Source organism: Argiope bruennichi, chromosome 10 (genome assembly GCF_947563725.1).
Source record: "Argiope bruennichi chromosome 10, qqArgBrue1.1, whole genome shotgun sequence".
Lineage (NCBI taxonomy): Eukaryota > Metazoa > Arthropoda > Arachnida > Araneae > Araneidae > Argiope > Argiope bruennichi.
Window position 1 is genome coordinate 71232353 of NC_079160.1, and position 16451 is coordinate 71248803.

General features: G+C 28.8%; 1 protein-coding gene across 2 annotated transcripts in view; it reads left to right on the forward strand.

Moving 5' to 3' along the window:
• LOC129988634 (myelin regulatory factor-like) overlaps window positions 1-16451 on the forward strand; it is a 330040-nt gene that overhangs the window by 158562 nt on the left and 155027 nt on the right. The window contains exon 1 of one of the 2 annotated variants that reach the window (XM_056096903.1): window positions 12856-13112. The exons of the other annotated variant lie outside the window; for it this stretch is intronic. Within the exon in view, the coding sequence (XP_055952878.1) occupies window positions 13100-13112 (13 nt within the window). The 5' untranslated portion in view covers window positions 12856-13099. Of the gene's footprint in view, window positions 1-12855; window positions 13113-16451 lie in introns of those variants that run through there. 2 annotated transcript variants of the gene reach the window in all.

Genomic DNA, 16451 nt, shown 5'->3' on the forward strand with positions numbered 1-16451 from the left:
GTTAAAGTTTTGTTTATGTTTCCTGCATTTAAGTTAGGCGTTACAGAATTTATGTTAAAATGTAAACAGTTTACATCCTTTCACTTACTTTTTATCTAATAAATCCTTGAAACTTGCAGTGCGTTAGTTTATATATATTAGTATATAAACATATATAAACTACCAGTACAGAGCCTTCTATTTTAAATGGATGTGTTACCGACAACTGCTTCTATGATTCACTTGGCCGCAATCACGTTCACATTCTACGTGGCTTGAGATAAATGGAGGACTTAGTACTCAATAAGAAGTAAGAAAATACAACAGTGAGTTTTGGTATGAAAACTTTACCTTCTGATATTAATGAGCAAAGAAATGAGTTCATAGAACTTCGCTTATCTGAATTTTTTTTATCCGATATGCCTCCCGCCACATTTGGCCGGATACTCGGGTGTGTACTGTAATATACTAAATTACTATTATCGCTATTTTCCTTCGCTTATTTAAAGATACTAAATTCTGTTGATGAAAATGACACGATTAACTGAAAAATTATTAAATAAGTGAATATTCGTTTGGATAAATGGATGCTATTCTCTGTTTGCATTTAAAGACGCTAGGAATATTATTATATCAGCTATTTCCTGTACAAAGAGGCCATGCTCCGTATTGCTGATTACTGCAATAGTACTAAATTTTTGTCATAATCTTGTATTAAAAGGATTTCTTAATAAAAATATATTTAAAAAAATATTTTCCGATTGCATGAAAGTAATTTGATACAAATGTTGTGTGTGTGCGTGCGTGCGTGTGTGTGTGTGTGTGTGTGTGTGTGTGTGTAATATAGCTTTTTGCTTCCCCCCCCCCTCCTTTTCAATGTATCAGTGGGATTATGGTAAAATGAATTATGAGCAAAATCTATTTGGAGAATGTGACTGACTGTTCGAATATAAGTTAACACTAACTTGCTGCAAAACGAAGAGAGTGAAATGGATGAAATTAGGTAGGCAGACTCAAGATCTATAATGTACACATCAAATTTTGAGCCAAATCTTATTAGATTTGACCATCTGTACTTTCAGATGCATGTAAACACGATATTTCGGAAACAACTGACTTAAATATATGAAATTTGGTTTGTGATTTTTGTGAATTTTTATCGTTCTGTGACATATGTTGGTTTCAATCGGTGGAAAAAATTGCGTATAAAACATAAATTCGAATCTTTGGATCCTATTTATTGCATGCCAGGAATTAATGGCTAAAAAACTTGACAAGGATCACATGATAAATTCAGTAAAAGTACTAAATTCATGCCTAAGGTTAATTTTTTTTCGTAACTATTGTATGGCTATAATTGCGAATCCAAGGTCGACATTTTTGCCTTTATAACACCTTTATTAAAATCCTATCTTGAACATATATGATATCGAGATGCGCTCCTTCACTTTCGTTTTTCATCTCATCCTCTATTCGAGTTTTTGTTCATGGTTGCTTATAAAGAACTTTAAAATCCTCAAAGAGATTAACATTTTTCCTCATAAAAGAAAAAGAATATATTTGCGAATTTATTTCTTATTGTAATATGCTTATGTAGTATAATCATTTAAGAAAACTAGTTTAATTTACGGATAATTCGAAATTATTGATTTCGTGCATCAGGTTTATATTATGTGTCGACTTTTTGATTTGATATCACATCGAATTCGAAGAACATGAATCATTGTATATTTATGTTACGATGTGCTTGGTGTACGACAGTTAATGTTGAATTTTAAAACATGTTATTGTATCTACTCCACTCTCTAGCAGCAATGTTAATAGTTTATTTATTTTCGATTCACATCACTGAAGTGCATCTGTCTGCTAAGTGGTATGATAGCTGCCTCCCCTCTGTTCTTCCGAAATAAGAAATAGGAATATTTAGCCATTTTTTTTAAAGGATGTTTATGTTACAGTAGACTGAACTTGAAAAATTGTGTTTGATTTCCGAATTCCACTAGAGGGTGTCTTTAACGTTTGATTCATTATATTATTGTATGTTTCGTTTTCTTATACACTTTTATCTATTAATGGACTATTGTGAGGGTTTTTTCCGAGATTGATTGCTTTCAAAATAAAATAAAATCAAAATAATTAATTTAAAAAGCGTTCATAAAAAAAAAAAAACTTTTTTTGACCGCCGTATTTTAAGATTGTGTGTGTGTGTGTGTGTGTGTGTGTGTGTGTGTGTGTGTGTGTGTGTGTGTGTGCGTGCGCGCTTTTTTTCATGCTACCCTTTTATATTTTTCTATTTGGTTAAATAATTTAAATAATGAAGTTTATTTACATTCTCCATACCTTAAAAGTAAAGCCTACCCAGTGTTCAAATTTAAAATGAAAGAATATCCTCTAAGCAATTTTATTTGATAACTTTAAGTTATTAAGAATTAAATTATTATTCAGTCATTATATGTATCAAGCGAAAATTGAAATAGAAGCGAACAAACTAGTATGCTTCTGACAGAATAATTCTGATAGTTTGTGCGAGACTAAAACTTACATTTGGCTGAGCTGATGAATTTCGATACGTTGTTTCAGTTTTAAATCAGAAATGCATGCATTGAAAACATTTTGATTTGAAAATTATACAATTGTATTTTTTGAAAAAACTGGACTAATTTTTTATCTTTTTAATTGCGTCATAGATTACATCAACAATTGTATAATTGTTGACCTACTGACTTTTGTATTCATGAGAGTATCTAAATAGGAAGCTAAGTTATTACTAATAGAGAAGGTCTGTAATTTTATTCCAATTAATATTGTAAAGATATTATTATGTTATAGATAACTAGCTGCTTTTAGCGACCAGTTTGCTCGCCCAGATTACTAAATTATTAATATGAGATGCATTTCTTTAAAAAACATTTCATTCATGTGTTTTAGTAGTTATTTAATACTACTAAAACACATGAGTTCAATTAAAACAGTTTACTGGAAATTAAAAAGCGTATATATTACGAAATAAAAGCGGAAATGAAAATCTTACTACGGATTGTATGATTGGTAAAAGCATGTGCTTGAATGTTATGATTGAGAGTTTGAATTCCGTAAAAACATTGTTTCTGAGAGTGTATCAAATTGAATTAAAAATATTAAAAAAATTAAAAATTAAAGTTTATTGAAAAATTGTTCGAAAACTGAACTCTGTCATTAAAAAGGCCATTCTTAAGATAAAACAGAAAGCAATTTTTTATAAGATAATTGTTTTGGAAGATATCAGTATGAGTTTTCAAAATTAATCTACGGGCTCCAAAAGTGAAAAATTTTTGAGCGATTTCTCGATAAATATAATCGTAATAATTGATTGCAACTTTTCTGATATAGACCCAGAAATGCAGACTTTTAGAGAGGTTTTGGACGATCCGCACGATTTTGACGTGATTGGCTAGAAACCATAAATTAATCTTAAATCTTAGCACCATTACTTATCTGACAAGGGATATGCTTATTTTTGAGTTTCATTGAAGTTTTTGTTTGAAGCATATTTCTTGATTTCTTTTATATCTTCTTTCCTCCGATTGAATGTCCTCTTTGATGACACGGCGAACTAACTCTAAGCGAAGCGTTTGATTCAGTATAACTGCAAAAATGTTCAATGAATAAAGTAGTCTAAAATTCGTATGGTGTTTTGTTTATATTTAACTATTGCCATTCGTCAATTAGTAATAAGTTCGATTTCTGTGCCATGTACGTTGGCGTTTTATATATATAGATATTAGCTGTGAAATAGTGAAAGCTACCAGAATCAATCATCTGATTGTCATGTTTTGCTACAACATTCTTGGCGAAAGAAATTATCAAGATTAAAAGATAACCCTTGAAGCGTCTTTGGTATCGGGTTGATATGCACCTGATTGGTTAATTGCAGTCATCATGGGCATGCTGTTTAAATTAGAATGTCTGAAAGATGATGTATTCTAGACCTTTCTAGTAGGCGACTGCATTTGAATGAGGTTCAAGAGTGTATGTATTTGACTTATAAATAGTTCAATAGTGTTTGTAAACGAATTTCTAGACAGATTTGAATTCTAGGCACGTTTCTACAATGAGAGAAAGAAATAATATTCGAAAGGGGTGCTGTTAATGTAGCCCTTGCAGCTCGTGAATAAGAATAAAATAAGTGTTTGCAGTGATTTACAAAATTCCTTGTTGTTCGCTAATTTCATAAGCTCTAAAGTTGAGATTATGTGATTGAATAAAACAATCCAGACCAAATTCTTGATTTTACGTTTTACATATTAAACTTGGAGCATAGTATTTCAAGTGAACATCAATATTATATTGCAACAATCACTTTGCTTAGACTATGTCATTTTTTTAACACTTCTGACTCTTTATTTTCCAAAAAATATATAAAATCTTTTAAATTCTTACTTAAAAATGTTTGTTCCCATTAAGATTTTAAGTGAACGGATATATTTTTATTATGTAGATGTTTCATTATATTAATAAATAATGATATGAAAGATATTTCATGTTAATAATTTTATGGCGTTATTTATAAAATTTTTGAAATATTTTAATTTTTACGTCGAGTAGTTATCACTTTATTCCAGTAACTATAATGGTTTTGTTACTTATCGATGTAGTATTCTTAGTGTTGTTTTGTTTTTTGAGACTTGCAGAAAAATTCTTAAATAAAAAATAAATTTATCAAATTTTGTCAGAACTGTATAAAAATTAATGTAAGTTGTTTATAAAAAAGTATTCTATTTTATCTTCATAATATATAATATCATGTTCTGAACTGTTATTTTGAAACGTTTAAATTCATTTCTTTTACCTTTATGTTATTATTTAATTAAATAACACAGCTGTATTAATGAATTGCTACTTTCTTATACTATTGCAGTCTGTATTTAAAATTTAAATAGCGTTTAAAATTTCTGAAATATTGATACAATTGTTTTGCAGTGTTCAGCTGTTTTTATTGCCATTGCAGCAACTTCTTTTCTGCTTACAAAACTTTTCTGAGATTAAGCTTATTTATAAGATGCACTGCTTTTAATTTTATTAGAGTTTCGTTACCAAAATTAAAAATGTTATAAAAATTTCTTTCTTTAAAATTGTTAAATATAAAAACTGAATATAACTTTGAAAAATAAACATTAATGTGAATAAAATACAGGTCTGATTAAAAAAAAAAAATAACGGAACAATAAAATGGTAGGTGGCGATGGACAAGCGTGAATTGGTGATTAACTGAGACGTCATTCAAACGTGCCTGTAAATTTAGGGGCGTATTTAAATGACGTGTACGCCAGAGTTGTTTGTTTTTATCTTACTGCAGAGGAACAAAATTAGCATCTATCTGTATCAGTTTTTCTTCCTTCTTGCCATTTGATGTCGAATACGTTTTTATTTGTTCGTTTTTCTTATTTATGAGCCAGGCGAAAATAATCTAATTTTTTTCTCTCTCTCATTCTGAGCACTTTTTCTCTTCATCGCATTCTCCTTGAAGAAGCGAATGTCCTTCAATATCCTCCAGAATGCCTCCAGGTCTCTATACTTAAATCGTGAATCAGAGCTGCAAATTCGCCACATTTTCTTCCCTTCCTCATCCTCCTAGTTGACAATTTTTTCAGAAGCAGCATTCCTTGCATTTACACTGCATGTTTTGTAACTAACGATTAAAAAAATACAAGAAGAATTTTTTCGGACTATTTTGTTATATAGAGCATATAGAGAGGGTGAAAAAGAGATTATTAACGCTGGGAATAGATTTTCAAGTTTCATTCTCTGGAAGAAAAAGCAACTTTTATAACAAATAACCGCCTTTTATTTTAGTATGAGTCCATAGGTTGGCATTATCGTCGTGTGATGTGCATGATAAAAAAAATTCTTTCAAAATATTCTACAGGAGAGACAGTTGAACACAGGTCTACCAAATTTTGCAGTTATTTATATTTTGAGTTGCAAATGCTCACTGATGCGTTTGAAATTTTTAATTAAATTTTTAAGAAAAAATTTCAGCTTTTTGTTCTCAATAAGTTTGGGACGTGCACAAGAACTATTTTTAAGTTATTCAAAATATAAAAACATAAGCTTTTTAAAAATACTGTTTTTATTTTGATGCAATTTTTCCTCAAATTTCAATAAAGTTTTATAAATATTTAAAGCATATATCATAACAATACTTTGTTTTACCTACTGAATTCATACTCATATGCATTCCAATAATATTTAATTGATTAATAATTAATGATATTAAATTTCAGGGATTATTTTTCAAATGTGTACATCTCTCGCTAATTAGTAATTTAGAACAAGTTTTTAAAATAAAATAAATAAAGATTATGCAAGCCTAAGATATTATCTAATTATGTATCTGCAGTTATTTATTAAAATTACTCTAATAGTTGAACATAGAACTACCAAAATTTGCAGTTATTTATATCTTGAGTAGTAGATGCTCACTAAGAAAATATTCTTGAAATTTTTAATAAAAAAATTTAGTTTTTTGTTCTTAGTAAGTTAGAAACATATTGTTACAAAAAAAAAATTAGTTTTACGTTATTCAAAATAAAATAAAAAATAAGCTTTTTAACGATACCGATTTTATTTTGGTACAATCTTTTCTCAAATTTCAATAATTTTTTATAAATATTTAAAGTGCATTTTACAATAATACTTTTTTGTCGGTTTTACCTACTGGATTTTTATTCATATATGTTTTAGCAATATAAAATCGATTAATAATTAACGATACTAAATTTTAAATTTCAGTGATTATTTTTCTTAAATATGTATATTTATAGCTAACAAATAATTTAGAACGAGTTTTTAAAATAAAATAAATAAAAATGATTCAAGCCTAAAATATTATCATACTGCGATGTTTCTGATTAGAGGAAAAATTTTCATATTTTTTGGCATTTGTCTTTGCAATCATCACCTACTTCCTAGTTTCTTGTATTCACTTTTTGGATTTATGATTTTCTGTCAATGAAATGAGGAGTCACTGTTATAGCTAAAATAGTTAACTGTTGTCACGAGATACTTTAGAAGTGAAAAATTTATTAATTTACTTTCTAAATTGGCATACAGTTTTTGTTTGGTACATAAATATTTAACTGAAATTTTGTGAGAGCATTACTCCTGGCGAACCAGCTGGTCGCCAAAGATGATTAGTTCTTCCTTTAAGCTACTTTTTAAATTTATTACTCGTGCTGCAACATTTAGTTCTAAAACTTTAATAAAGCATAAATCTTAATTTATCCTGGGACGATTCCTGCTGTTATGGTATTGATCGATTCATTATTACGTGTAAGATGATTCTAAATTCACCCACCGCCGAAATATTTTATTTTGGGATATATGAATCTTTAAAAGACTCCATTTTGCTTAAGCCGTTGAAAAATTCTTGTGACTCAATAAACTCCTGAGCCATGGTGTAACCAACTGAAGGAAAAAAAAAAAAAAAATGTCCGAAGTTTTTTGATTCTCAGTTTTTACTATGTATTACAATAAGTCATGCAACATATTTTAAGGTAGCAGGTAAGAATCAAATTATTACAAAAGAATCCGTCCAGAAACATGTTTGATATAGATGTATACATGCTTTTATAAGGAGATAAAGGCTGTAAAGACAATTCTGCCATCAGAACCGTGAAAATGTTTAGACTTTTTGATAACAAGTGTATCACATTTCCGTCTTTGAACTAACCAAAGATTTAGAAAAAGCATAAGATAGACAAAAGTTTGTTCATTGGAACTGAAATTTTCATGAATTTAGACCAAATTCTAAAAGACTTTGCAAAGGAAAATAATTATATGATTCATTTACACTTATAAAATGTTAAATGTTCAAAATAATAATAATAATTTTTTTTTTCAATAACACACGTGATTTTTCCCTGAATAAATGTCAATCAAGATTTTTGATAAATCATTTCACTGGAAGTTAGCAAGTAGTATGATGACTACCTATTTGTCAGATGCAGTAAACATACTTAGTTTATTACTTGTTAACGTGCTTGTATGTAGTTTTATATTAAAATATAGCTTGCATCTGTTTGCTTTATTACTTTTAAGCATATGTTTTTATTGCCTTCCCTTTTGCTAAGAGATACTAAGTTCATGATAGATCTTTTGTATATATATATTTTTTATTCTGAATGCTTATTGCATATTGATTGAGAATTTGAAATTCGACCAAACTTATTCACAATTTGAATCCGTCTGGTTCTGTTGCGTTACATTTAAATAAAAGAATTGTATTATTGTCCCTTCGTACGCCATGTTCTTTTTTCTAAAGATGTTGGTGTTCTATTGCTGAAAATGACCGTGTCGTATAATAGAAAAAAAAAACAAGTCAAAATGTTCTTGTTGTTTTAAAATAGTGTCGCTGTTGCAGAAAAAAATGTGTAAAAAAATGTATTAACTCGTTTTTTTTTTTTTTTTTTAATTATCACTTTTGGCTACGCAAGCGTTTCTTTTCTAAGAGGCAGCAATAACTTCGTTTTTATTATTTGAGAGAGGAGACAATATTAAAGAGGAGACAAGATTTTTTGGGGGTTTGTGGAGGGGGGAATTGACTATGAATATATGTTAGAATTGTTTCATTTCTAATATTAATGTCAACCTTCACATGAAGGGAAAATGCTATTATTCTTCATTGTCCCAACTCCAGAAAATAAAGGAAACCAGTTCTCTAATTATATCTGATCCTCCAATGATCTGGCTTCTGATCTTTATCACTATTTATTAACTATCTGTTACACTATAATAAAGGAACTGAAAATCTAAGCATGTTTCTTCCTAATAAAGCGTTTGGTGTGTATCTTCTAGATTTCGATGGTAAATGCAGTAATACAAAATATCTTTCAAACTTTGACGAAATTAAACTAGTATTTATCTTTACGTCATTAAAATAATGTCCTCTGGTCAGTACGAATAGCTTTTATTGTCTATCAGACAACATTTCATTTACGGCAATGAAGAAAAAGTGTTGAAAGATGGATATCTGGCTTTTTTTGTGCATAATGCATAGATATGATGCTCGCATAACATGTTACTGTAATTGGAAGGTAGAATTGCTTATTGCTATTGGTTTTATATAAAATGCCTGTAAGTAAGGTGTTTAAGGTTGTTAAAATAATGATAGACTTCTACTGTTTTATAGACTTTTCGACTGAAAGTAGCACCTAATTATTTAAATTGTACACTTGCAATAACTAAAACAAGAAAACGAGTCTCGTTAATTACTTTAACGTTGTACCGGTCTTGAAAATAAAGATTCTTAACAGCATGAACTTATTTTCGCATTTCATTTCATTTTCACTTAATGTATTTAAAGACAGATTGAATTAATTTGTATACTGGTTTCAAAGTTAAGATTTATTCACTTCTTGTAGATAACCTTCAAAGGTATTGAACAGATTTTAATAAAAGTTGCCATATACATAGAATGATACATTAATAGAAATTCCCTACAACGGTTACGGTCTTCATGCATGATCAAGTATACGTGCTATCAGTGCGTAAAATTATGAGACAGATATTATAAATTGGAAAAAAATTGACCTAGTAAGAGGTATGATGCCCTCTTACAATTACACATTTTTCACAAAAGTGAATTCATACTGCAAATTAGGCAATTTATAAGTTCCTGATGCTATCGCTTCCATCTTTTTTTCTGCAGTTCTGTTTCAGGTCTAGAATGTATCTGGAAATCGGAAGACAAGTTGTAATTATCCTTCTAAAAATATTTCAAACGTGCTCATTTGGGTTAAGGTCGGGAATTTGTCTTCTCAATCCATATGCTTAAGATCCTCCCTTGCCATATGTTGACGATATGTTTTGTTAAAAAAAAAAATTACGATATGTTTCGTTCGTAAAATCTCTTTTCAAGGCCAACTGCATCCCTGAAAAGGCGATCAAATATCCAAACTTTCATTTTGTATCTGGCAGTATTGACAGAGCATCTGTCAAAGGCATTATTTGTCCGTCTAACGTAGCGACTGCCCAAACCGTCAAACTTCCGCAGTCACGACAGTCTGTTTCTCGGATTTTAGTGGGCAGATAGCGAGTCGATCCTTGATTCCTTGCAGATAAGCAAACTTTGAGAATCAGGGGATTGACTGAATCTAAACTAGTCAGTGAATAGATCCATTCCTCTTTCATCTCTGTTCCAATCTTGATATCTTCTGCATCATGCTAAACGGGTTCGCTGGTGAGAAAAGCAAATGGAACGTTCTGTTACTGCTTTCAGTTTTATATTAGGAAAAAGGCTGTTAGAACTTTCTGTTCCCCATTTCAGGAATGCAGCTTGCGATTTCAGTTGTTAGAAAGAACAACGATTCGTCCGACTTTGGATTCCTCTGTTGATAACTTTCAAGAAAGTGAGGATATTAGATGTATGAATTGACAAATCAGATCTCTGGACTTAAACCCCATACAGGTTGTCTAGAGGGATGTTGTGAAAGCGATTGCTACTCTTCTTCCATCTTCCAGAACCGTCTGGATCCGGGAAATAGCGTTACTTGGACAGTGGGGGCAACTACCACAGGAACTTTTAATTGCCTTGATTTCCAGCATGAAGTGATGTTATTAAAACTATATAATTGTGAGAAAAGATTTATCTTTGTATTAACCAGGGTTTCTTTTACCCAGCATCCTGTAATGTCTGTTTTATATTTTCCTACGCTGATACATATACTTGGTCATGTGTTTAAATTGTTAGTGTAGTATGATTTTTTTTCCCCATTATTTCAAATTATGAACGTTCCATTTTTTTTTTTTAATTTCTCCTGTACTTTCTGGATTTAATCGATCAAAAGTGAAATTTTTTTTTCTTCTGTATTCCTACTAATGTAATTAACCGTAACATTTTAACATAAAAATACACAATAATGGAATTAGACAAAATATGACAATATATAATAATTCACTTCAGAACAATTAGTTGGTGGGAATTTAACAGTTTATCTCACTGTTGAAATGAATGAAAAATGTATTTGAAATATTTTAAACTGAAGCAAAGAATTTTTTTGATTATGATATTGTTGCTTAGAATTCCCAACACTGTGAAAATGTTTGGTTAGGTTCCAATAAATAGTAAGACATCTACTTATATCATTGATATATATGGATGGATGAATCAATGGATGAACCCTAAATGTGTCTCCGCATAAAATACTTGCGAGACTTATAACTGCTGTTAATTAGCTGAGAAAACCTGTTTCGTTTATTATTAGAATATTTTTCAGATTTCCTTTAACTTAAAATTATCTAACGATAAAGTTATTGAATGGCCTTTTTTTTTCTTTTCTTTTTTTCGTAATATGGAAACAAAATAATTAAGATAAACCTAGCATGAAAAAAAAAAAAAAAAACTTATGCGGAAGTTACAAATTATTGTTGACTAATTGATTTTCTTAAATTCTTTTCTTTTAATTTTGCTGGAATAGAAATATGTATGCGAGTCGAATTCATTATTTAAAGAGCAGTTGTTTTTCATTTATTTTGTTGGTATTCCCGCACTGTGTAATAAAATGTAACTGTTTGTACAAGATAAATTTTATCTTTTTCCCGCCCTATCTTGGATATGATTTTCTTCAATGAAATGTCTTATACATGAAATCTAATACTCGTATGATTATATATATGATTTGTGAAAACTGAACAACTTGCAGCAAACTGTTTCAGAGGGCTTTTTATAAATGCTTCATTTTTCTCTATTCTCTAGTACTCTCGAGTGCCATTTCGAATTCTCGCAATAAAAAAAACACAATCGCGTAACTTATGCTTCCTTTCTTTGGACGTTGCAGCACTATCCTTTTCCTTTCTCGCACAATACTGGTATTTTTTGCTATCACTTCTACTACCGCTTCCTGTGAATGCGAAATTAAACAGTCACCTTTTGTTATTAACCGCGTGTCTTGCGCAAGTCGAAGAGTTATTAAGTTTTGTAAAAAGAAAAAAACAAAGAAAGAAAAAGAATTATCTAGCTTGTTTTATCTTTTGGGCAGGGTCAATTCAGGAGTTTTCGTCTTATCATTGGCCAACACTTCCTCTAAATCCTAACGGTAGATCCACCCCTCCTCCTTCGAACGGTCAGCTGATTTACCTTCGTTTATTCTGCCGCTTTCGATAGAATTAGGGCAGGTCCAAGGAAGGAATAGAGATTGAGAAGGCGAGGAAGAAGTAAAAGAAAAAAACAGCCGAGATCTCTCGTGGTTGTGAAGAAAATCAACTTTCCTACAGCATGGGTCAGTTCTGGACACCTAGCTGTGTATCTTGCGATGTGGTGAAAGAGCAGTTTTTCGTTCGATTTTAAATAATTGAACTTTTCTCCCGGCTTAATAGGATTCTTTCTTTATCGAGTGGAAGTCTGCATGTTCGAGATATCTAACGGCACTTTATCCCATTTCTTTTTCGTCGCGTCAGAAAGAGACATCATTGTATGTGGTCAGCTTGTAAAAAGCGTGTATTTTCAAGAAAAAACAAACTTATTTCAGGCCTTGAAATGTAAATTATGTTGAATGTTTATTCCTCCAGTCCATGCGAACCATTCTGTCGTCTAAAAAACTGATGTGAATTTGATTTCATGAACAAAAATTTTTTCCTTGTAAATTAAACTATGAGAAATCTTAGGTCTTGAAGAATGAATTATTGTTAATATATATTCATGAACATTATACAAATTTCTTGATAGAGTGATTTAGTAAAGTCATCTTTTATTTTGTTTCACTGATTATTTCTAAGATTTATTATTGGCCTTTGAAAGTGCATTAAACAATTTTTTATGATAGAATTCTTATTGGAAAATATAATTTTCAAGAAAACTAACCTGAAAATTTCTCTTGGATATGTGAAAAATCTACTGAATGTGTTTTTAAGAAAAATTAAAATCCTCTGATTTTGTAATTCATTGCGATTTCAAAGAGACAAGTCACATTTGTTCCGAGTAAACTTTTCATATCTTGAAAGCTTCAGAAAAAGAAAAAAATTGAACGTTAGTTTGCCTTCGTTGGTCGAAACCTTCGTGATATATTCTTATTGATTGTTGACTTCATTAAAAGTGAAAATACATAATCTGACCGAAAAACTTCCTGAAGACATCTAGAATGCTATGAACTATGCAGGTGAGTTCAAAAGGTCTTCTTTTAATATTATTCAAACAACATTATGAAACTAATCATGATCTTTTTATGTCATTTGCATGTAATCGTAGGGAGGTAAAAGATTAAATCGTTGTAATGATCCTTCTGTATGTAGTTCTCTTCTAGTAAATTTTATGCATTGTTCTGGTATCTTTTCTTCTTTGTTTTGATTTTAAAAGCTTGACTTTTTTTTTTTTTTTTTTTAGCTGAGTTCTAAATAAATGCTGTTTAGATTTTTTTTTCTTTTGTTTTCCTTTAGAATTTGGATTAATGAATCAAATCCTTTTAAATCAGTTATCATTTAAGTAAAAATATTTTTATCTTTATGATTTAAATTCTATTTATTGAGAAAATGAAATTATAGCATGTATTGTTCTCTTTATATTCCTATATATATATATATATATATATATATATATATATATATATATATATATATATATATCATATTTTCTTTCTATACATATTCTTTTTATTTGTATTGCTAGTGTGTTATTAGTTGCGCGTATTTTGCTCATAAATCTGCTGAGATACTTCCTCTGCAAAAAAGTTTAACATTTGTAATTTTAATTTATCATATTTAAGTATTTTAGTTGGTAAAAGTAATATAATATTATAATTCTGCTTAGATGATAATGTTTGTATTGAAAAACTTAAATGAAAACTAAAAGCATGAAATGATGTTATTACAATTTTAACATTGTTTTGTAACTTATAATGTAAAATTACTTAATATCAATATTAATTAAATTCAGAAACAGTTTTTAAATACTTTCAGTTAAGAAAGAATGAAAAAAATTAAAACCCGTCAGTTAACTTGAATAAAATTAGAGGTGGATATTACATTTTTTTCAAGTTTTATTATTATTATTTACCTTGTAAAAAATAATACAATCATTGTTCAGGCCTTATATTATCTATATCAAAAATATGTCTAACATATGAAAGTGAAGTTAAAAGTAAAATTTAAATGAATGTGAAGTTAGTTAATGTATGTCTATAATTACGCTAGTTTACTGAAAATGAATAATAGCAATTCAGATAATTTTCAGCGTTTTTTTTTAAAGAAGAAAATGTATCACACATGTGAAACTGACATTGCTTTGTAATCTAGAAAAAATATTTCGAGGCATTAATATTATGTTTTCTCTTGTTTAAAAGCTCTTAATGGTTATCACTTTTCTTGCTTTGCATTTGTGTATATAATATTATATGTATTATTTTTACTGTTTGGAAAAAGCAATAACTTTTCTGAAAGAAATCTTACGTGACTTCCATATCAGATTCCGACTAAGTGCGTAACAAGGTGAGATGATGGAGTAGGTCTCCTTCTTTATTTTGTATTTTTAATTTCCTTTATCTGCTACGTGATTACTTGGTGATGAACTACGAGTTCACCTTAAATAAACTTTTTTTTTTTCTGACAGTGATTGTTTACATGAGGAAATTGGTTATTTTTTTTCTATGTTTTTCAAAGTATTATTTTTGTTCTTTTAGAAACATTCTTAAAATAGTTAGTATGTTATTGTTTAACATTCAGACACAAGTTGGAAAAATAAAAGTGTTTTGAATTATATCGATTTAATTTCATTCTCCGATTTGTATCAAATGAATAAATGAATATGTTACTTTTTTTTAATAAAAAGCGATGCTTTAGTGCATTTTAAATTATATCATTTATGCACGAATGACATTAATTTTATTCGTTATCATTAAATGTAATATTTCGATTCGTTCTGAAAAATTCGCCGTTATTTTAATTTTTTTAGTATTAAACTTGTTTTATATTTTAAAAAATTAGTTTTTAGAAAATTCAGTTTCAAATTGAAATCAACAACTGATTTTGAAATTATCAATGGCAAAGTTGCCTCAAAAAAACTATAATTTCCTGATAATTTGTAGATAAACTTTTTTACACAATATAAAAGTTTGATAATTTGAGAAGTATTATTTTTAAAAAAATTTCTTTGGGGTTATAGTTAATTGTTTGAAAGCACTGCAATCATTTACGGGGGGGGGGACAACCTACGTCATTAATTTTGTAAAATTGGGATTTGACTACAATTCTTTATAAGGGCAGCTATTTTCATTTAGTGAAGTTAGAAGAAAAAAAAAAAGAATTAATTATACATTTAATTACTTGGGCGATGGTCACGTGATATGATAGATTTTTTTTAAACTACTAAGTATGACGTGTAATTAACGCATGACACTGAATTTCTTTCTCATTATATAGGCTACTTAAAGAACGTGTATAAGTAAGGCGCTCAATTGCAATTAAATCTTAATTAACGTTGCATAAATTGGGTATTTCTTTAAGAACAAAATCACTAGTTATCAATAAGGTTTAGATTTGTACCCATGTATGTACATATTCGTTTTAATATGATTTGCTCTAATTTAGTTTTATTTATTCTAGTTTTTCTGTAAATATGTTTATCTTTCATTTCATATATTAGAAACCACAAAAGCTTGAAAATATATATAGAACGGTAGAAATAATATATCGAAATGAGTAAATTTTTAATGGTTATATTGTTTTTCAAACATTTTATATTTAATCTAGTGATGTGGGTGTTATTGATAGTGAATTATTTCCTTGAAAATAGTTTCTAAATTTTATGGTCTCTTAAGATATGAGGACTGATATAAATTTTATGGTCTCTTAAGATGTGTATATTTATATGTTTAATATATATCCATCTTTTATTTATACCATTTTTCACTTATATATCACAAAATATGTAATATTATTTATAAAATTATGAAATGATGATGTGATGAAAGTATCTATCCATATGGTTGATATTTAATGTGGGCAAATGGCTATAAATATTATACGTATATTAACGCAAATGTGAATTATATTCTGCGATTATTGAATAGATAAAAATGCAAATGAAATCAATGAAAATATAATAGTAATAATAATATTTAAATTTTGTTTTTAAATCAGCCGTAAAGGGTTTTACTTCTTTTTGAATAATGAGGAAATTTTTTATGTAATTAAAAGTATTTATAGATAATCATTTTGTCTTCAAAAGGATCTTCAAAAGTCTTTCAAAAAGGATATAAATATGTATTAGAATTATGATTAAGCAGGATATTCGCTCTAATCGTGACCCAATTGTTAATTTCTCGATTTTTAGAAAAAAACATATGCTTCCTATTTAAAAAAAAAAATAATAATAATATTGCAAATAATGTTGATTGAGTCAATAAATATTGAACTAAAAAATTCATAAATTCTAAATTTTTATAAAGTTTACCAGTTTTACTAATCATATTTAGTAAAATATTCTTGACGCACAGGATATTTTA